Source organism: Balaenoptera physalus, assembly GCF_965194825.1.
Source record: "Balaenoptera physalus genome assembly, chromosome: 13".
NCBI classification, from domain to species: domain Eukaryota; kingdom Metazoa; phylum Chordata; class Mammalia; order Artiodactyla; family Balaenopteridae; genus Balaenoptera; species Balaenoptera physalus.
In genome coordinates, this window is record NC_138892.1 from 62,500,386 (window position 1) to 62,523,644 (window position 23,259).

The 23,259-nt window shown below is 46.3% G+C and overlaps 1 protein-coding gene and 1 pseudogene across 2 annotated transcripts; both read left to right on the forward strand.

Moving 5' to 3' along the window:
* Window positions 1-1,888: 1,888 nt before the first annotated feature.
* Window positions 1,889-22,311, forward strand: LOC309641161 (keratin, type II cytoskeletal 5-like). Its single transcript, XM_082420904.1, has 2 exons — window positions 1,889-2,515; window positions 22,084-22,311. Exons 1-2 carry the CDS (start codon window positions 1,976-1,978, stop codon window positions 22,294-22,296), a joined length of 753 nt encoding a protein of 250 aa, XP_082277030.1. The 5' UTR covers window positions 1,889-1,975; the 3' UTR covers window positions 22,297-22,311.
* Window positions 17,064-22,077, forward strand: LOC309641160 (keratin, type II cytoskeletal 75 pseudogene; annotated as a pseudogene). Its single transcript has one exon. The product of its transcript is annotated as a keratin, type II cytoskeletal 75 pseudogene (transcript).
* Window positions 22,312-23,259: the final 948 nt, after the last annotated feature.

Here is a 23,259-nt window from a genome sequence, read left to right on the forward strand (position 1 = left end):
TTGTCCCCCCCCAAAGCACAGAAACATCTTCAATTAGGTGGCTGGGGATTTGCCCTGAAATTTATTTTGATAGACAAATGTGTACAATTTAGGCATTTTTAAAATATGTAAATATTGTCTATGGGTATAAAGAATGAAACCTTGCCACTTGTGACAACATGGATGGATCTCTAGGGCATTATGTTAAGTGACATAAGTCAGACAGAGAAAGACAAGTACTGCAAAATCTCTCTTATATGTGGAATCTAAAAAACAAATTTTCAAAAATTTAAAAACTAAGCTCATAGATACAGAGATCAGATTGATTGTTGCCAGAGGCGGGGGAAGGAGTGGGAGTGGGAGAAATGGGTGAACTGTTTTCGTGAGGGTTTTTTTAAGTTTAAATAAATTAAATTTTAAAAGCCCACAGAGATAAAACCACATACTATTAGAATGGCTAACATCAAAATAATTGAGGATACCAAGGCAACAGTATGGAGCAAACAGAACGCTCATACACTGCTGTTGGAAACTCAAAATGATGCAACCACTCTGCAAATGTATATATTTATGGATGTATATATATGTAATACTCAATCTTATACACTTTCAACTACATCTACTTCTGGAAAAGTTTAAATACACAAAATAAACTTATTATTCTTCCAGATTTAAGATTCCAGATTACAGGAATATAGAGGAGAGAGTAACATGGGGAATGACATCAGAGGATGCAATCACAAAAGCCAAAGAATGGAAAACTCTACAGGACAGTTAACCTAGTTTATTTAACAAATAAATGGCCAAAAAGATGAAGAGCTAAATGATGTAAAGGATGTATTATTTAAAGGATGTATCATCCAAATAAACATTTATGGACCTTATTTGGACCCTGAATTAAACAAACAAATTATAAAAATAAGTAAGAATAAAGGGAAATTTGAATGTTCACTAAACTTCGTGATGTTAAAGAATTACTGTTAAATTTTTAAGATATAAAAATAGCATTTTGGGGACTTCCCTGTCGGTCCGGTGGTTGAGACTCTGCACTTCCACTGCAGGGGACTCGGGTTCCATCCCTGGTCAGGGAGAACTAGGATCCCACATGCCGTGCACTGTGGCCAAAAATAATAATAATAAAAATAAATAATAAATGTTTTAAAAAATAAAATAAAGTAAAAAAACCATTTTGGTCATTTTCTAAAGAGTCTGTCATTTAGACATAAATACTGAATTGAATATGAAATCATATGACCTTTCTTCTGGAATTTCCTTTCAAATAACTTAAGGTGGATGGAGAAAGTAGGTGGAGTTATGGATGAAATAAAGTCAGCCTTGAGATAATAATTGCAAAATCTGGGTGATGGGTATCCATCCTTAATAGACAAATAGGGGTCTATTATGTTGTTCTTATACTTTTCTGTCTGTTCAAATTTTTACATACAGAAAAAACAAGTCAAATTTAACATATTTGTAATCATTGGGGAAATGGTAATCTTTCTATTAGGGCATAAGCAATAGATTGCTGTTAGATTTCCAAGTTCTCAGCTGTTGCAAAAGATGAGACTGGAATTATGGATGAAATAAATCTGGCCTTGACATAATAATTGCAAAATTGGGGTGATAGGCACGTACATTCTGATACACAAGCAACGCATATTGAACGTTTGTTTGAGACAGTCTAACTCCTAGCCTCAGTGAATTGAGAATAGTCTTGTTGTATTGATATAAATCAAAGATCAAAGGCAGGAGAATTTTTCCCTGGCTAAAGGAAGCCAAAAAGCAGTCTTCGTATTTCATATCTTTTCTAATAACCCAGGTATGATCTCACTGTTTGTAAAGCCCAATCCTTCCCAACCTGCAGGCTTACCTTCCAGGACTGAGCCCAGCCCATTCCTCCCTGTACACTGGCTGCTGGAAACCTATCTCATAGTTTTCCTCTCAGCTCTACCCTCCACCTCTCACGCCCTCCTCAGCCTCTTCGACTTCAGGAACCATGACTTCCAAATCCACCGTGAAGAGCCAAAGCAGCAGCCGCCGTGTCTTCAGTGCCGGCTCAGCCAGAGTCCCTGGGGTCAGCCGCTCTGGCTTCAGCAGCGTGCCCGTGTCCCGCTCCAGGGGCAGTGGTGGGCTCGCTGGAGTGGGTGGAGGAGCTGGCTTTGGCAGCCGCAGCCTCTATGGCGTGGGGGGCTCCAAGAGGATCTCCCTCGGAGAGGTCGGCTGTGTCTACCGTGGTGGATATGGCGGCAGCGCTGGAGGCGGCTATAGCGTTGGAGGTGGAGCTGGGAGTGGATTGGGTTTTGGCAGTGGAGCTAGTGGTGGTTTTGGGCTCGGTGGTGGAGCTGGCTTTGGTATTGGCTGCTTGGGCCCTGGCTTCCCCATCTGTCCCCCTGGAGGCATCCAAGAGGTCACCATCAACCAGAGTCTCCTGACTCCCCTCAACCTGCAAATCGACCCCACCATCCAGCGGGTCAGGACTGAGGAGCGGGAGCAGATCAAGACCCTCAACGACAAGTTTGCCTCCTTCGTCGACAAGGTGAGCCGGGAGCACCTGCCCTCCACTGGGATTTCAGAGTCCCCAGTGGAGGGACGCAACCAACGTCCTACCAGGGGGAGCCTCGGCAGAGAGGGAGGAGGGGACTCGGGCCAGCTGTCCACTGGGATGCAGGATAGGCTCCATGTGGACCACAGGCAGAAGGTGATGGAACTCATTTACAGCTACTGATCCCTTGAATGTCTTCATTCCTGCCTGGGAAGCATTCTCCACTCTTGATAACCCTGAAGCAAAGAAAAGGAAAAGAGAGAATGAAGTGGATTAACACTTACCACTAATGGGTCTACAATGGGATACAAAGAAAAGGCCAGTCACTACCTTCTCTGAGATTCTGGCCTACCTTTCCAGCAGGAAGAAAAAAAAAGAAAAAGAAAAACAAAGAGAAGAAAATAAAAGTAAAATTATTTTCCATCCAGGTGAGAAAAAGAAACATTTGAGATGTACAAATATTTATAATTTGTTTTTTTTAAAAAAAGTTATTCTAGAAACAGAGCATGACCATCTATCAAGAGTGTTTTAGAAGAGATACATGCACTAAATGGGAGTTTAGATTAGAATCTAATCATTAGATATCATTTAACATCCCTTTTATTTTAGAAAATAAAAGCTTTGTATAATACATCAGGTAAAAACTATTTTAAATTACACTTTTGATTCTGCTTGTCAGGAGAAAGAGAGGAAGTGATGAAAAAATCACTGATAGGCACAATAACTTATAGGGCAGGAACAGCTCAAAAGTCTATGGGGGAATTTCATCAATGAGATCTGCCGGTTTAGAAGGAAGAATATCAGGGGAGCCTACCTCCCAATCTGAGTCTCTGTATATTCCCTTAGTAGCCCAGCACCATGGACACCACCCCAGCCTACTTGGAAACCTGGTAATACAGACACTTGTTCCTTTCTTTCTATGTCTAGCAAACGACTCTCTTGCCTTCCTGCAGGTGTGGTTCCTGGAGTAGCAGAACAAGGGCCTGGATACCAAGTGGACCCTCCCTCAGCAGCAGGGATCCAAGCCCGTGAGGCTGACCCTGGTGCCTACGTTTAAGCAGTACACCAACAACCTCAGGGGGTGGAAGGAATCTCTCCTCTTCTTTAGTGGCTGCCCAGACTCAGAGCTCAGACACATGCAGGATCTGGTGGAGGACTTCAAGAACAAGTTGAGTTACAGGAGAGAAGTGAGCTCAGTTTTCTGAAGCCCACACTTCAAATCTACCAAGTGACTAGGTCCAGTTGAGGGCATGATTGCTTAGGAAAAATATCCAATGGAAATGAAAATTTCCATTGGCTCTTTCAAAATCCTTTACTCACTGGCTCAAGCATCTTTCATCATCCTCTCTGGAAATGAAGAAGAAATCAGTAAGCCTGCAACAGCACCGAATGAACCTGTAACACTGAGGAAGGTGAGCTTAGCAATATTAGGTGTCCCCATTCTTTTGTTGAAGGCTGGCAGAGCCCACACATGGGAGGAGAAGATATTGGGTGGGCTGGGAGTAGGGGTCGGCTGACTCCGAATTGTTCTTCCTTTCCCAGGACGTGGTTGCTGCATGAATGAGGTTGAACTGCACACCAAGATAAATACCCTTAATGATCAAATTGAACACTTATGTTCTTACTTTGAGATGGAGAGAACCTCACCCTGTTTGTTCGTTTTTCTGCTTAGGAGACTGAGTGGATGGAGTGTTTGGGAGTTGGATCTCATAGATGTATATCACTGGAAGCAGAGGTACTAACGATCTGTATCTGGTAGGAGTGCTCTCAGATGCAGTCCTACAGCTCAGACGTTTCTGTGGTCCTCGCCATGGGCAACAATCATAATGTGGACGTGGACAGCACCATTTCTGAGGTCAAAGGCCTATATGGGGAGATTGCTCAAATGAGGCAGGCTGAGGCCAAGTCCTTACACCAGACCAAGGTGAGCAGTTGCCAGCAACGGGAGAGAAATCCTGTGCCCCTTCGAGGGTCCAGCCACCACAGGAGGTCTTCCAGGTCCCGACGGAGAGGGGTAAGGGACTGAATAGCACCCTGAGTATGGGGTCAGAAGGACCAAGACAACTGATGGCTGCAAGGCACTTTATTTAGAATCTACTGAATCTTATATAGACAGAAGAGGAACTCATTATTAGACAATGAACCCATAGAATGGTTTATCGTCTCAGTTCAGTCACCACCATGGACGTCAGCAAGTTTACAACAACTATCCTTGAACATTATCTTCCCTTAACCAGGCACACACACAGCCCCCAGCCATAAGGAACAACCAGGACTCTCAGTTCCCTGAGGTCTCCTGGCTTGAGATAGCTTTGCTAATCTCTTCTACATTCCTCAGGCCTGGGAAAAAGAGTGCATTCCAAGTCAAGGGTAAGGGCTTTGCTTTTTGTGAGAGACATACTGTCTCCTCCAGGAGTTACCTCCGGCTAAGACTGCATGCTTCCCACATGCCCCCGCCCCAGGTGGTTACACTCAGCTGCACCAGCCTACCAGCAGTTTTTTGAGTGGAGTTTGAAATACAAAGACCCTGGATGATTTCATAGGAGGTCTGTCATTGCTCAGTTCACATAGACAATTAAAGAATTTACAGTTAGGCCTATTGAATAAAAAGAAAAAAGAGTTTAATGACATTGCCCTACTGAGTTTTGCCTTCAACCTCTTCCTGATTGTGAAATCCCTTAGATATCACTAAGAACATCACTAGTTTATTGAAAAAGTAGGTGCTCAATGATCCTACAGAACTATTCAGTAGTGCAGCAGCAAATAATCTTGTGCCATCTACTATATCTAGAGATGTCACATCGTTTGGTGTGAGTTTATTAGATAGCTGGGAATTGACAGCCATTTTTGGCATGTGAAAGCCCATAAACACTTTATCTACCCGCATGCACACTGTTTCTCTATTCTTCTGGACTACAGTGTAAGGAGCTGCAGGTCAAGGTACATAGACAAGGGGATGACATGTACAACACCAAGCAGGAGACTGCTGAGCTCAACCACATGATCCAGAGACTGATCTGAGACAGACCATGGCCACATGCAGTCCACCATCTCCAGTGGCTATAGCAGTGTCAGTGGTGTCAGCAGTAGCTTAGGCCTGGGCGGAGGCAGTGGCTATTCCTACAGCAGTGGTCACAGCGTTGGAGGTGGCTTCAGTTCCGGCAGTGGCAGAGCCATAGTGGGTGGCCTCAGCTCCTCCAGGGGCAGCAGTTCCACCGTCAAATACACCACCACCTCCTCCTCCAGCAGGAAGAACTACAAGCACCGAAGTCCTCCTGTTGGTACTTGGTCCCACATTGTCTTAGCCCCCCATCCAGCTGCATTGCCCCCTTCTCAGGTTGCTGCTTCTCTCCTGTCTCCGACTTCTCTTGGCCTATGAGTTAGAGCAGAAGTGGCTAAGTCCTCATTTCCTCCGTCTATACTGGCTTCACCCGAGCCTCCATTACTCACTATCAGAAGGTCAACAATCAGTGTCATGAACATATGTAGGCATCCTACTGATGTTCCCATCTTATTATCAGTTTCATCAGTCTACCATGATTCTAGGAAGAAAATGACCTATGCCCTCCTTGAAAACTGACAATCGAGATCATGAAAACAGAGCAGGGAATCTTCCCTTTAACTGTCCTGCCCATTCTAGCTAGACTCAGGAGTTCCCCACAGAACAAATAAGTTATCTTCCCATGCAGTGTCCCTAAATGGTATTGACACCACCCTCTCAGCAGCAGTTATATCCCTACAATGTTTTTCTCTGCTCTCTTTGCTTTCTTTTGTTGTGTTGAATAAAGCAGATTTCTAATATAAAGATTCTGTGTTAGATTGTAGTGTTGATCATGTACTGGTTCTGAAACTTACTCAACCCACTCAGTGATCCTCATCTTTGGAGAACCACCTCTCAGCCCCACTGACAACTTACCCTGCTTCATACCCAACTCTATCAGTCAACATCATGTGATACTCAGTTATTCTGTGGGTGGATGACTACCAACTACTATTCAGCCCTCTGCCACTCAGGGTTTTTTCTCAAAATGGAGTCTTTGAGAGAGTCTCTTCAGCAAGTGGTGTTGGGAAAGCTGGACAGCTGCATGTAAATCAATGAAGTTAGAACACGCCCTCTCACCATACACAAAAACAAACTAAAAATGGCTTAAAGACTTAAACATAAGACATGACACCATAAAACTCCTATAAGAGAACATAGGCAAAACATTCTCTGACATAAATCATACCAATGTTTTCTTAGGTCAGTCTGCCAAAGCAACAGAAATAAAAACAAAAATAAACAAATGGGATCTAATCAAACTTACAAGCTTCTGCACAGCAAAGGAAAACATAAACAAAATGCAAATACAACCTAGAGAATGGGAGAAAATATTTGCAAACAATGCGACTGACAAGGGCTTAATTTCCAAAATATACAAACAACTCAACAACAAAGAAACAAACAACCTAATCAAAAAATGGGCAGAAGACCTAAAGAGACATTTCTCCAAAGGAGAAACACAAATGGCCAATAGGCACATAAAAAGATGCTCAACATGGCTAATTACTAGAGAAATGCAAATCAAAACTGCAATGAGGTACCACCTCACTCTGGTCAGAAGGGCCATCATTAAAAAGTCTACAAATAACAAATGCTGGAGAGGGTGTGGAGAAAAGGGAACCCTACTACATTGTTGGTTGGAATGTAAGTTGGTGCAGCCACTGTGGAAAACAGTATGTGCGCGCCTCAGAAAACTAAAAATAGAATTACCATGTGATCCAGCAATCCCACTCTTGGGCATATAGCCAGACAAAACTATAATTCAAAAAGATATAGGGTGGCGGTGGCCTCATAGAACGAGTTTGGGAGTGTTCCTCCCTCTGAAATTTTTTGGAAGAGTTTGAGAAGGATAGTTGTTAACTCTTCTCTAAATGTTTGATAGAATTTGCGTATAAAGCCATCTGGTCCTGGACTTTTGTTTGTTGGAAGATTTTTAATTACAGTTTCAATTTCATTACTTGTGATTGGTCTGTTTATATTTTCTAATTCTTCTTGGTTCAGTCTTGGAAAGTTGTACCTTTCCAAGAATTTGTCCATTTCTTCCAGGTTGTCCATTTTATTGTCATATAGTTGCTTGTAGTAGTCTCTTATGATCCTTTGTACTTCTGTGGTGTCAGTTGTAATTTCTCCTTTCAGGATACACAATTAATGCACAGAAATCTCTTGCATTCCTATACACTAACAATGAAAGGTCAGAAAGAGAAATTAAGGAAACAGTCCCACTTACTAGTGCAACAAAAAGAATAAAATACCTAGGAATAAACCTACCTAAGGAGACAAAAGACCTGTACGCAGAAAACTATAAAACACTGATGAAAGAAATCTAAGATGACACAAACAGATGGAGAGATACACCATGCTCCTGGAGTGGAAGAATCAATATTGTGAAAATGACTATGCTACCCAAAGCAATCTACAGTTTCAGTGAAATCCCTATCAAATTACCAATGGCATTTTTCACAGAATTAGAACAAAAAATTTTACAATTTGTATGGAAACACAAAAGACCCCAAATAGCCAAAGCAATCTTGATAAAGAAAAATGGAACTGGAGGAATCAGGCTCCCCAACTTCAAACTATACTACAAAGCTACAGTAATCAAGACAGTACTGGCACAAAAACAGAAAATAGATCAATGGTACAGGATAGAAAGTCCAGAGATAAATCCATGCACCTATGGTCACCTAATCTATGATAAAGGAGGCAAGAATATACAATGGAGAAAAGACAGCCTCGTCTATAAATGGTGCTGGGAAAACTGGACAACTCATGTAAAAGAATGAAATTAGAACAATTCCTAACACCATACACAAAAATGAACTCAAAATGGATTAAAGATCTAAATGTAAGACTGGACACTATAAGACTCTTAGAGGAAAACATAGGAAAAACACTCTTTGACATAAATCACAGCAAGATCTTTTATGACTCACCTCCTAGAGTAATGGAAATAAAAATAAACAAATGGGACCTAATGAAACTTAAAAGCTTTTGCACAGCAAAGGAAACCATAAACAAGACGAAAAGACAACACTTAGAAGGGGAGAAAATGTTTACACATGAAGAAACTGACAAAGGATTAATCTCCAAAATATACAAACAGCTCATGCAACTCAATACCAAAAAAACAAACAACACAATCAAAACATGGGTGGAAGATCTAAATAGACATTTCTCCAAAGAAGACATACAGATGGCCAACAAACACATGAAAAGATGCTCAAGATCACTAATTATTAGAAAAATGCAAATCAAAACTACAGTGAGGTGTCACTTCACACCAGTCAGAATGGCCATCAACAAATAATCTACAAACAACAAATGCTGGAGAGGGTGTGGAGAAAAGGGAACCCTCTTGCACTGTTGGTGGGAACGTAAATTGATACAGCCACCATGGAGAACAGTAGGCAGGTTCCTTAAAAAACTAAAATAGAACTACCATATGACCCAGCAATCCCACTACTGGGCATATACCCAGAGAAAACCATAATTCAAAAAGACACATGCACTCCAGTGTTCACTGCAGCACTATTTACAATAGCCAGGACATGGAAGCAACCTAAATGCCCGTCAACAGAGGAATGGATAAAGAAGCTGTGGTACATATATACAATGGAATATTACTCAGCCATAGAAAGAAATGAAATTGGGTCATTTGTAGAGATGTGGATGGACTTAGAGCCTGTCATACAGAGTGAGATAAGTCAGAAAGAGAAAAACAAATATTGTATATTAATGCATATATGTGGAATCTAGAAAACTGGTATAGATGATCTTATTTGCAAAGCAGAAATAGAGACACAGATGTATAACAAACATATGGATACCAAGGGGAAAAGGGGGGAGTGGGATGAATTGGGAGATTGGGATTGACATATATACACTATTGATACTATGTATAAAATAGATAACTATTGAGAACCTACTGTATAGCACAGGGAACTCTACTCAATGCTCTATAGTGACCTAAATGGGAAGGAAATCCAACAAAGAGGGGACATATGTATGAGTATAGCTGATTCACTTTGCTGTACAGTAGACAGTAACACAACAGTGTAAAGCAACTATACTCCAATAAAAATTAATTAAAAAAAAAAGAAAGATGGTCCAGGTTAACAGATGACACTCAGATTAGCATGGAGGCGGTTATGGCTGGGAACATTCTCCAACAACCATTTTCAGTGTAAAATTCTATACAAGTTTTGACAAGCAAAACAGATGTTAGAGGTTTATTCAAATCTTCCCAGATATCAGTGTCAGGGTTACGATTTTGATGTTTAGACAGAAACAGATTTTTAGGCCAAGTTTACACAAGCTTATTCTAGAATTTGGCTCATCAGGCTTTCCAACCAGGTGCTACCTGTATGCAGAAGAATAAAAAGCAAGGAAAAATTCCATAGGAACAACAATTACCAATGCAATTATAATAATTTTTGTTAATTTGGAGCCACAGCAGAGACCCTCTGCCCTGGATCATGGATCAAGTTGCAATCTAGCCTTATGCCATGGTGGTCCACAGATGTGCAAGGGTCTTGCAGCTGAGCAGGTCACTAGGCAGAAGTTTTGGATCTGGGGAAGACTTCTGAGAATTAGTGACCACCCTACCCTACTATTACGCAGCTGTAGGGTTTGAGTCAAGGGAATGATGGAAGCAGAGGTCAGGAACTACCAAGCTGTACAAAATCCCAAAAGCTGGTGGGGAAACTTCCCAATGAGCCAGGCACAGACTCTGGTTCCCCCTCCCCATGTGAAAAGCTCCATGACAGCAGGTTACTTACAGGCTTCTCTCACCACCCTGGAATGAAGGCCAGATATGTCCCCAGTTCTGTGGAGGCCAGCTACATGTCAGCAGCTTGACCTTCAGGGCAGGCATTACTATCCCAGTCAGCTATGAATAGGGCCACCAGACAAAATAGAGCCTGCCTAGTGGAACTTGAATTTCACATAAACAACAAAAACATTTTAACATAAGCATGCCCCAAATATTGTATGGAACCCACTTATACTAAAACATTATTTATTGTTATATCTGAATTTAAAATTGAACTGCACATCTTATATTTTAATTTGCTAAACATGGCAACCCTACCTATGAACTACAGATATACTGAATGACAGACATTGAACTACAGACAAGGGCGCTGGTGGTTGGGCTGCTGCTCCAAATTTCTATTGTAAAGCCGCAGGCAATAGGCAAGGACCAAACCCCCGCACAAGTCAGCTCAAACAGCCTTGAGATCCCCTGGGGTTTCTCACAGTTATGTGCCATCACTGGTGATTCCTAGTATCCATGGCTTCCATGTCTCTATAATTTCTCAGGCTTGATCCTGGGAGAAGGAGACAGCAGTACACCTGGCTGGCCATTTTAGCCAGAACTTAAGCCATGGATTGTTCTAAAGGACATTGTGCTTATTTATTACGTATGTGATTTGTTAAACGATGTGAACACGGAGAAAAGGGTGAAAGCAAATACATGAGTCAAAATATTAATAGTGATTGATTCTGAGGAGTGGGAATTTGGGTCAATGTTCTTTTCCCTTTTGTACTTTTTTGCTGCATAAAAGTATATCTTCCTTTTCCCCCATTGAAATACTACTTTTATTACATTGAATTCGTACATTCTCTGTCCTGTTCCAGTCATCTCTTTGTGCGATCACACCACTGTCATTACTAAAGCTTTCTATTCCATGATGGTTTCTGATACAGTGATTTCTACTCATTGCTTGTTTGTTTTCAATGTTTTCTTCTTATTCTTGTGCATTTTGTTTTGTGGTTGCTGTTGATATTAGGTTCCCCCAGGGATCTTACAGTTTTTTGTTGTGAATTAGAACCTCTTCTGTCATATTTTCTAATCACTGGAAGGTAGTGCATGAGAGTTACTGATTCCTGTACCAACCACCTTGTTAAACTTTATCCCAGTTCTGATGATGAAGTGACAAGAAAGAGGCAGAGCCAGGATGCAAGGACCGACCTGCCTCCTTTCGTAATCTTTGCTATTCCCCAGTGCTAGGGCGGTGTGGTCTCACCCTTGGACTCTGGCTCCATCAGTTCCCCTTCTGGCCGTGGGGAGAGGTGCAGGTGTGGACCAGGAGGGGCCGACCTGGCCTCCCCCATCACTCCAGCCCTTCCCGGCTGTGCTTGCCCTCCAGTGGAGATACCATTGCGCTAGGGTGCTAAGAGCAAACACAGGAGTGGTCTCCTCTCCTCAATGGGACATCTGCTGGCTCATGACATCAGCTGGTGACATACCCCGCACCGAGGGCAAACACCAAGGAGTGTTGCCCTTGAGCCTGAGAATGCCAGCCCACACTGGGAGGATGAGGAATGACTGCTTTTGCCCAAGCTGTCACAGCATCCCATTCTCTCCTCCCCCAGCTCTGGACTCCATCCAAGCTTTATTTTGTCTTTCCTCCTCCTGAGAACCTTACCAGTCTCTGCAGCCTTATTTTCCCCGCTCTGACCTCTCGTTTATTCCTTGGTGATGTAGGAGTGATGAGTGGAGTACGACTGTCTTTAGCCTGTATTACTCTCATCTAAAAACATGTTTTCCAAACCTCATTATTTGCTCATATATGCTCTATGTCACTCAGCCACCCAGCAAAGTCACTCAGCAATACCGTGTAAGGTTACCTGTGGCAGAGCTAGCTTTTAGACACTGCAGATAATTGAAAGGCAGGTAGGTGCATTATTAAGCTCATGTTGGATTCAACTGAATTATGTGCCTACCCTTGAAGAAAAATCCCTCTCACTTGACAGAGCCAGAACTACACCCATAAACACACACACACACACACACACACACACACACACACACCATGTAAATTAAGAGGCAAGAGTGGTGCATGCATGCAAAGCATAAAGGTACGTGAACAGTGGCAGGTCCAACTTCAGAGAGGCTGTCAATTCCTTCAAGTGAAAGGCAGTTTTTGAAAATGTAGGGAAACCACATTCTAGAACTAAATCCATAAAATACCATGATACCTAAACAACCTTATCAGGGTGCAGCGTATAGGTACTAATCTCACAGAGACATTAAATGCTCCAGAAAAACAAAACAAAACAAGCAAACAAAAAGAACTCCATTTATTGCAGAATCACACCCTCTCAATCATTCCAGAAAGAATCAGAAATCTCACGACTTCCCTGGAGAGAGGATTTCCTTGTTTACCATTAGACAGTAGAAGCCCTTTGTTACTGAGTTGAATTCCTCTTGCTGAGTTTAAGTGTATTCTATTCCCTGGTGGCTACAACAAAGCCGAAGAAACAGATTGACCTCCTTGCATCATGCCTTTCCTCTCCCCTCACACCTCCTATTTCCCAATACCTTCATCATTTTCACCTCTGGGCTCACTCCAGGCTGGCCAACTCTTGCTTAATAAACCAGTGCTCGGGGCAAGTGGAAAGCACATTGAAGCATTCCTTTAAAAGGAATTAGTGTTTCACATTGGCCTGATGGGAGCATATCCAGAATATCCAACAGAGGAGAATCACCAGAGGGCACTGAGGCGTCTGCCTGTGGGATCATACACCATTTTAGCCCTTTTCCAGGAAGGAAGGTGAGAGCAGCGTCCTGGCCGCTCAGTGTAACCTGCAGCACAGACATGGCGCTGGTCTGTTTTGTGAAAACTATTTCATTCCATCCGATTCCAGAAATACACCTGGTTTTGCAGAGGGCTTTTCCTAGAAGCCCTCCGGGGAAGCTGCGTATCAGTCAATCACACTTCGAGCGCACGCAAGAAGAGCTGACAAGTTGAAAGAGTCCTGCGCTGAGTCCTTCTTCAAAGAGACGAATTCTTTTGCAGTAACAGGTCACAGATCTTAATTTTTCATCCCTCTGTGTCTGGGCTTTTGAATATTTACCCTCTTAAAGCAGAGCATGGAGAGCTACCTGCTCTCCAGTTACCTGGAGCCAATCGCTCCCAGCTTAATGGCTCTTGGTTTCCCAACACCATCGTCATTGTCACCATCCTCATCACCAGCGTATGCTCACACGGTGCCCGCAGGTCAGCTGGGTGTCAGGCAGTCCAGAATGAGGCAGGGACTCCGAGGCCAAGGCTGGATGCTCCGCAGGCCCCGCCCTCCAGGGGATGGTGGAGAACACAGCCCCGCATCCAGAAACTCCTGCCCGTGGAAATACCCAGGTAAATAATGTGTCATCAAAAGGTTTTAGACAGTAATGCAGCTTTACAGACAAGGTGGGTGTGCATTCAGCAGATCGATGCAATCCCATCTCAAGGATCCGTGAATGGAATCACTCTGTGATTTATCAGTGAGAAATGTTCAACCAAGCCGGCTCCCCCAGCCTCTCCTCCCACGCTCAGGAGGTTGCGTCCTCTTGTGTGCACCCAAAATGTGGTCCTTGGAGCCAGCAGGGAGAGCAAGGCTCGTCTGCAGCCTTCAACATCTATCCTGCATTCAGTCATGCCGCTCACTGTCTGAATTTCACCTTTTTAAATTCTGTTGTATGCCACTTTATATGACTTTTATTGTTTCATATAAGTACGTCAATTTTATCTTCCTCACAGCCCAGCAAGCCCCTGGGGGTGGGAACCATGCAGAACCTTTTATCCAGCAGGGATCAGGGTGGCATGGGCACAAGTCCTGTGCTGGGGGACAGGGGACAAGAGTCCTAACTCCAGATTTACTCTCAACTTCCTGTGGGACTCTAGGCCTCACTCTCCTCATCCATAGAACAGGGACCTCTGTCACACGTACTTCATGAACTTTTCTGGAGCTGAGGTGAAAGCAAGGGCCTGGGGTCTACACCCCAGGGTCATGGCCTGGCCTCCTAGACACCTGGCAGCTGTGTCAGAGCTTCCCGTGCACATGCTATGCCTACTCCTATCCATACGGCGACACTATCCTAATGGTCCGTTCCCTGGATGTGTTGGTAATGGGACCCCCCTCACTCTGGTATCCCAGTGCCTAGTACATTGTAAGTTCCACAGACATTTGTTGAATGAATAAATGAACAACTGCATCTTGTCTGAAGGCTCAGGTCAAAATAACTGGGGCTGAGAGGATGAGACTAGAAAGCAGGAAGGAAGAAAGCGTTTCCATGACATCCAAACCCACGAGACACTGGGCAGTGCCCAGCCTAGCACAGGGGTGAGGTTGACACATCCGGCTGTTTCTTCCCAGCTGGTGACACACACACCCACCCTCAACAGCAACCCCCAAGCCCAGTAATGAGCCAATGGGATGGTGTAAAGAGCCTCCCTCGGTGCTCGAGTATCACCCAGCCCACCCAGCCTGTGCCCACAGACCATGACGACGTACCATGTTTACCTCACCGGGATTCCTAGGATTCCATCTGTTCACAGATGGCCCAGGAAGAGCCACAGGGGCATCCCATTGCTCCCCCACTTTCCTCTCCCAGCAGCATCCCCGTTTGGCAACTCCTCCTCAGCACCAACCAGAGAGACTTGGTGAAGTGCCCCCTCCTGGGGACATGGGAGGACATTAAGATGGTCAGAGGCAGATGGCCAAGACACATATGAATCCTTCCAGATGCTTTCTGTGGGGGGGGGCACTGTGAGGGCCCTTGAGACACTGGCATCGTACCACCCCCTCCCTCCAGGAAGAACCCCAGCTGTGCTTCCCAGGCAAAGGGGGCTTTTCTCACTGGCTCTATGATGTGAGGGAGGTTCGGGGCAAAAGGCATCAGAAGGGATCGGGAGCTCTGGCTGGTCTACCAGATGACTGTGTGGCCTTCAGTGGCTCCTGTCCTTGGTTTTGTCCTCTCTGAGCCTCCCTCAGCCCTAAAGATTGACTCTGCTCCTTTGCTTCACCTCTCTATCCCGACGCACCCAGTCAACACCACATTCATGTTGAGATTATCGTCTCGTGAATGTTCTTAGGACGTGGGTGGCCATGTGTCCATCCATGCTTTGTACGTGCACATCTGCTGGGTGTGTCTGAAGCTCTTGATCATGGAGGGAAGGGGCTGCTCCATCTTGCTTCTCTTAAGCACAAGCTTGAATGGAAAGAGCGCTCCAATTTGCTGCTAAAATTGAGGAAGGGGCCTTGAGGGCCACCTGCCCACCTGCACCAGGCTCTGTACCTGCCCACTGAATCTAGACCTGAGTGAAAGCCCTGGTTATGTGGGCAATGGAGGGGAGCAGATCAGGTAAGGTCTGGCCGTGCACAAGTACACATCCCAAGTCCTGAATCTCGGTGGTTTCTTGAGGTCAATTGGCACGTTTAGTCCCTTTGGAGAGGAATTGTTGCCACTGAATGCAGGAGCAAAGGGGTCATGTGGTGGAAGGTCTGACCCCTGTACAGGCAGGTTGGGTGGTGCCTGTTAGAGATGCCAAGTGTTGAGGAAGTCGGCTGCCCCGGCAGGAACAGTCAAAGTTGAAGAGTGTTTCTGGTGGGATGTCTCAGGTACCATTGCAACAGAATTATCATCTCTGTACTCAGTCCCCAGAAGTTGTAAGACTCAGGTTGTGACTGAACCTCCAGATGGCCCCAACCCCCTTTCTCTTTCAGTGTGAGCTCCGGGAGGGAAGGGGTTTGTCTGCTTTGTTCACTGCTATATCTCCTGTGCCTGGATCAGTAAACACCCGGCATATAGCAAGTGCTAATAAATAGTTTTTAACTACAAGCAGAACTCCTTGAGACAGTAGGAGAGGGCTGTCTGGGAGGGATCTAGAATATTGAGGGATTGGGGGTGGCTGGCTGAGGCCTGGGGACTTGGACACTGTACCCAGGGACCCTGGCTCTGAGCATCAGCCAGCCTGCTCGAGAGGATGACCCAATCCCCTCTGCCCCCTCCAGCCTGCCCTACTCCGGCCCTGGCCTGGTTGGAAGCCAAAGCTCCTTGGTGTGCCCCCCACCCCCATGGCCTTGGGAGGTGTGCCTCCATGTTTTCCTCCCCTCTTCCCCTGACTTCAAGCCCTGGTTGCCACCTCGGGTCAGTCTCCTTGAAATCCACCACAGCCAAAAGCCTCAGCATCCCTCTGAGGATGGGAGAGACCAACCCAAGCAGACGGTGCAGGAACAGGGAAGTGGAGGAGTTTGGCGCTCCCAGCCTTGGGCACCAGAGCCCATACTATAGGTTTTGAATCCACGGCTCCTCAAACCTCAAGAAAACTCCTCCCAGATAGACCTAACAGTACAGTGTTGGAGAAACTCAGGAGATCTGGAGAACAGAAAGGAATATGTTCCTGAAGCTCTTCTTCTTTTTTTTTTTTTAATTAATTAATTTTTTTTTTTTTTTTTTTAATTTTTGGCTGTGTTGGGTCTTCATTTCTGTGCGAGGGCTTTCTCTAGTTGCGGCAAGCAGGGGCCACTCCTCATCGCGGTGCGCGGGCCTCTCACTATCGTGGCTTCTCTTGTTGCAGAGCACAGGCTCCAGACGCGCAGGCTCAGTAGTTATGGCTCGCGGGCCTAGTTGCTCCGTGGCATGTGGGATCTTCCCAGACCACGGCTCGAACCCGTGTTCCCTGCATTGGCAGGCAGATTCTCAACCACTGCGCCACCAGGGAAGCCGCTCTTCTTTAAATTAGACAACCTATGTCCAGTGAGCCGCAGTCACAATTCTCTGTAGGGTGCTACAAGGCAGGGCAGGGGAAAGGGGACACACCCCAACCCTCCAGACCACCAGGAAACCAAGGCAGGAGGAACAATACGCCGATGTGCAAGCCACACACAGGCCTGCTCAGGGAACAGGTGTGAAGGGGCTGGTCTTGGGCACAGTTTATCTGAGAAGGCTTCTTGAGGGGAGAGTTCACAGCAGAATTATAAAGGAGGTTAAAAATCGAAACAAGAAACCTCGTTGGCAGGAAGGAAAGCAGAGGTGTCATAGTCTCTAAGTTCTGAGGTTTTAAAGTGGGAGGCCGGGGTGTCCTAGGCATTCAGGTAGACATTGTCCACCAGGGTAAAGGTCACAGTGAAGGTCAAAGGTCACAGGAGGGGGAGTGAAGGAGAAAGAGAGGTAAGACATATCTGTTTCCATCTACTTCACCAAAGTCAACGAGTAAGACAATCTAGCTTTGGAAACAACGGTCCAGGTGGGAAAATTAGAGAGAGGAGTGAGGGAAGGAAGGAAGTGGGCAACCCCAGACAAGAGGTGATGGCCAAGGGAAACAAGATTGGAAACAGGATGAGACGGCAATGCCTGGAATAGGCTCCCAGGAGAGGGTTTGGGAAAGAAAAGCGTGACCCAGGAGGGAATGCAGCCTGGAGCATCCTCCGCACTGGAAGCTTGATGGGCAAGAGCTGCGGTGACCCCCATTCCCGTGGACGGGCCAGCAAAGGCCCTCCCAGCCTTGCCCCTTCACCAGCTTTTGTTCCCTGGAAAGCTCTGAAGAGTTTCCTCAGCATGGCTCAGGAAACAAGTGTCCCTTCTTCTGGGAGAAAGATCATCATGCCATTGAGTACAGAACACAAAGACGATTATTCTTTCCACCGCAGACGCATTCACCACCCCAGCTGGGATCTGGACCCGTTGGCAACCAGGCAAGAGAACTCCTGTGCTCCTCCTGGCCTGTATCAACAAAAGCTATGATTCACGGGTTCCCTGTGGAAACTGAGACTGTCAAACAACCTCTCGATGGAGGAGAGGCCCATTCCCTGGCCTCAGCCCCAAGGAGGAAATAGCCCAGAAAACAGAGAGCCGCCGCTCCGAGTGCCAAGCTGCTGCTTGAGGCTGGCGAGCATCTGCCAACCCATCACCTGCACCTCTGAAAGGACCCCTGTGTGGAGAGACCACGGAATGTGGCTCTGCTTCTCTCTAGCTCGGCAATGTTGGTCTCCTTCATTTACCAAGCGGGGACTCAGTTTCCTCATCGACAAAACAGAGGCAGCATACATTTCAGCTTCTCTCTCCCTCTCCCATCCTCCAAAGCCACTGCAAGAAGCAAGAAGTCAGCAAGACAAAAGAAGATCTAAATATTTCTCTGTCTGACTCCGCCCCCACCCCCCGCCCCCCGGATGTGAGATGAAGACAAAAGGGGACGAGAAGCCTTGGAGACTCCTTATCAATTTAGATGGATAGGGGCTGGAGGACACAGTCAACAAGACCAACAGGGATCACTATAAACTTCCCTCTTAAAACTGCTTTTGCTTAAAACTGAATCACTTTGCTGTATATATGAAATATTGTAAATCAATTATACTTTGATTTTTAAAGAATAAAAAAAAAAAAGAACTGCTTTTACTGCATCCCATAGGGTTTGGATCGTCATGTTTTCATTTTCATTTGTCTCTAGGTATTTTTTAAAATATAAATTTATTTATTTATTTTTAACTTTTGGCTGCATTGGGTCTTCGGTGCTGCACGCGAGCTTTCTCTAGTTGCAGCGAGTGGGAGCTACTCTTCCTTGCGGTGTGCGGGCTTCTCATTGCAGTGGATTCTCTTGGTGTGGAGCACGGGCTCTAGGTGTGCCAGCTTCATTAGTTGTGGCACACAGGCTCAGGAGTTGTGGCTCCTGGGCTCTAGAGTGCAGGCTCAGTAGTTGTGGTGCAGGGGCTTAGTTGCTCCACGGCATGTGGGATCTTCCTGGACCAGGGCTCGAACCCATGTCCCCTGCATTGGCAGGCAGATTCTTAACCACTGCGCCACCAGGGAAGTCCCGTGTCTCTAAGTAATTTTCGATTTCCTCTTTAATTTTTTCCATGATCCATTGATTGCTTAGTAACATATTGTTTAACCTCCACGTGTTTATGTTCATTGCAGCATTATTTACAATTGCCAAAATATGGAAGCAACCTAAGTGTCCATCAACAGATGAATGGATAAAGAAGATGTGGTATATATATACACTGGAATACTACTCAGCCATAAAAAAGAATGAAATTTTGCCATTTGCAGCAACATGGATGGACTTGGAAGGCATTATGCTAAGTGAAATAAGTCAGAGAGAAAGACAAATACTGTATGATATCACTTATATGTGGAATCTAAAAAATACAACAAACTAGTGACTATAACAAAAGAAGAAGCAGACTCACAGTTATAGAGAACAAACTAGTGGTTACCAGTGAGGAGGGGCAATACAGGGGTGAGGGAGTGGGAGGTCCAAACTATTACTGAGCGTAAGATAGGCTACAAGGATGTATTTTACAACACGAAGACTATAGCCAATATTTTGTAATAACTGTAAATGGAAAGTAACCTTTTAAAGTTGTATAAAATATTTTTAAAAAAATTTTTTAAAGACTAACAGGGAAAACAACCCAAAAAACAAAAAACAAAAAACAAGTCCTCTACTCAGTGTAGCCACTGGGGCTTTTTGATGAAGGATTAAAGGGTCAGGATCCTTGGCCATCAGTAGGAAAAGTGGCCAATCAGGGAGACTTCTGGAATAAGGCGACCTGAAACAGAGCCAAGAGGTGGTGTTTTACTGCGTACCACCTTTTCATAAGTTACTCAGTGTGCTTTCATTTTGTCTTCCCAACAGGACCACAAGCCTGTTATTAAAGAAGAAGAACGTGTATTGTGCTTCTCTCGAATCCCCGCAGGCCTTGCTCAGGACAGACGCCCTGCTGGCACTTCCTTCACACACGCGTGATTATATCAGGAAAGAAGACACAACAAACATCGGCTCAGCATTTACATGTTCTCAGCGTTGCAAACGCTGTTTTGCCATGAATAGTCATCACAAACCCCGCTTTACAGACACCCACACCGAGGCCCAGAGAAGTTTCATGACTGGCCCAATGTCTCACCACTAGGAAGCGGCAGGGCTGGGATTCAAACCCATCTTCCCACTCTGTCAACTGCTCTCCACGCAGGCAGAAGACCTGGCCTTGAGGGTCACGTTATACAGGAATGGACAGGACGTACGTGCGCGCACGGACGCACACACTGACGCCCCAGGATGTCGTGTGTGACCCGTGCAATAGAGATGGCAGCTTCAGAGTAAAATAAAGGGGCAATCAAAACGGGGGGATTCCCGATAAAGATGAGTGTAGAGCAGGCTTTTCAAGATCTGGAGGGACTGCTTGAGCTGGGGACGGGGTCGGGAGGGGGGATAATTGCCCAGAAAGTGCTCAGGAATAAGATGCGCACCTAAGGGACAGAAAGGAACAGGAAACAGTGAACTGCAGTCGCTGGGGTTGACACAAGATGTTTGGACAAGAGGGAGTTGGTCCCAGGCCTAAGAGAGCGGTTTAGAAATGAGGCAGTGTTTTCTGAGTCCATTATAAGATGCATGATTAGGACGAGACTGAAAGCAATTTACCTGCTTCTCATTCAACGGCTGATCAAGTTGCGACTAGAAAGGAGTTTCCACATGCGGGAGGGATGTCAGGGAACCAACCAGTGGCTTTTACACTGTTTCCAGAGGGGAGCTGAGTGTGGGCTCAGGGTTGGTGGATGCCAAGGAGATGCCATCAGAGGGCCTGCCTGAGCACGCCCCTCCCCTCCCAGAGGCCCATAAAAGCCCAGGGGGCCAGGGCGCCCCAGCTGCCCTGTCTCCTCCATCCCGCTCCACACGTACCCACATCAGGAGCTCTCCTCGCCAGCCTCTCCCAGCCACCACGTCCAGGCAACCTGCTATCACCTTCCAGACCGGCAGCCGCAGGGGCTTCAGCACGGCCTCGGCCACCACCCCAGCCACCGGCCGCTCTCGCTTCAGCTCTGTCTCTGTGGCCCACTCCCTGGGGGGGCAGTGGAGGACTGGGAAGGATCAGCGGCGCTGGGGCCAGCTGTGGAAGCCTCAGCCTCTACAACCTGGAGGGGGACCAAGCGGGTCTCCATCAGTGGCTGCAGCAGCAGCTTCCGAAGTGGCTTTGGTGGCAGGGCGAGCAGAGAGATCGGGGTCAGTGGTGGGTTCGGCTATGGGGGCGGAACTGGAGGGGGCTATGGGGGCTCTGGCTTCTCCATCTGTCCCCCTGGAGGCATCCAAGAGGTCACCATCAACCAGAGGCTCCTGACTCCCCTCAACCTGCAAATTGACCCCAACATCCAGCGGGTACGGAAAGAGGAGCAGGAGCAGATCAAGACCCTCAATGACAAGTTTGTCTCTTTCATTGACAAAGCGAGCCGGGGGCTGCATCTGGTCCATGCGGTTGGGTTGGCAGGAAGTTTTGGAGAGGCCCCGGCCAGAGCACAGCCGTCACCCAACGACCTCCCTGTGGGAAAGCGCATCCGCTCAGCAAGCACCTCCCGGGGGCAGAGGTATTTGCAGGTGGGGCCAGCTTGCCCCGCAGAACCTGTGGGAATTTCCCCTCATCCTCTTTGGGAGCCATGCTGGCTGGTTCAGTCAACACAGAGGGAAGAGTGAAGCTGTTAAATTCCCTGGGCAAACTAACCTAACCGAGAACAGGTGTTGTAGAGACACTTACCCCAGGAATGGAGGCTCCCCATCAAAGTCTCCAAGGCCCACTGCACTAGTTCTGTGGAGCGCCAGAGAACATCGGGGTGGCTTGATGGGCTTTTCCATTTTGACCTGGAGTTGTCAGTTATATCATTGGTAGATGGGCATACTTTTCCTCTCTCCCGTATTAATTGGGGTGTCTGGCTCTGCCTCCCCAGTTTCTCCAGACTTCATTCTCTTCTTCCCCTGTCCAGGTGCGGTTCCTGGAGCAGCAGAACAAGGTCCTGGAGACCAAGTGTAGCCTCCTGCAGGAGCATAAAGCCACCAGGGCCAACCTTGAGCCCATGTTTGAAGCCTACATCAACAACCTGAGGCAGCAGCTGGACAGCCTGCGGGGAGAGCGCTCGAGGCAGGAGATGGAGCTGAAAAGCATGCAGGACGTGGTGGAGGACTTCAAGAGCAAGTGAGTGGCGGCTCAGCCCTGAGGCTCCAGGGGAGGCTCTGCTCTCCGGAAGTGTCCAGGCCAGTGGGAAACAGGGCACACACTTAGGGTACGGAGGTGGACTCAGGAGAAGAACTGGGACCCTGCAGTCAAGAATGTTGAGCCTCGGGGCTTCCCTGGTGGCGCAGTGGTTGAGAATCTACCTGTCAATGCAGGGGACATGGGTTCAAGCCCTGGTCTGGGAAGATCCCACATGCCGCGGAACAACTGGGCCCGTGAGCCACAACTACTGAGCCTGTGCGTCTGGAGCCTGTGCTCCGCAACAAGAGAGGCCGCGACAGTGAGAGGCCCGCGCACCGCGATGAAGAGGGGCCCCCGCTCGCCGCAACTAGAGAAAGCCCTCGCACAGAAACGAAGACCCAACACAGCCAAAAATAAATAAATTAATTAATTTAAAAAAAAATGTTGAGCCTTTGAGGAGGGGCTGGGCTTAGAGATGAAAACTAACATGGGCACGTAGAGTGTGATACACATAACCCTGCAAACTCTGGAGATGAGGGAAGTAAGACTCTGAGATAGCAACCAACTCATCCAAGGTTATACAAGTAGCAACTCATGAGTTATGAACTACACCCGTAGAATCTCATGCTCACATTTGTTCAACTCAATCCCATTGCTGACTTACACAGTGTTCATGCATCCACCCCAACCCCGGCCAAGGCTGGGAAATGAAGAAAAAGGAGGCATATTTGCTGCCTTCTTCGTGAAACCACACACACACACACACACACACACACACACACACACACACACACACATACACACCCTGCTAAACATAGCAGTATGCTCCTGCCTATAGATACAAATAATTTCTTATTTTTATTGTTTTAATTTATATCTAATGTTCTTGGTCCAAACAAAATAAGTGACTTGATAAGTTTTGGTTACTGTTTGTATAATGTAGTAAGAGTCCAGATTTTAGAGTTGT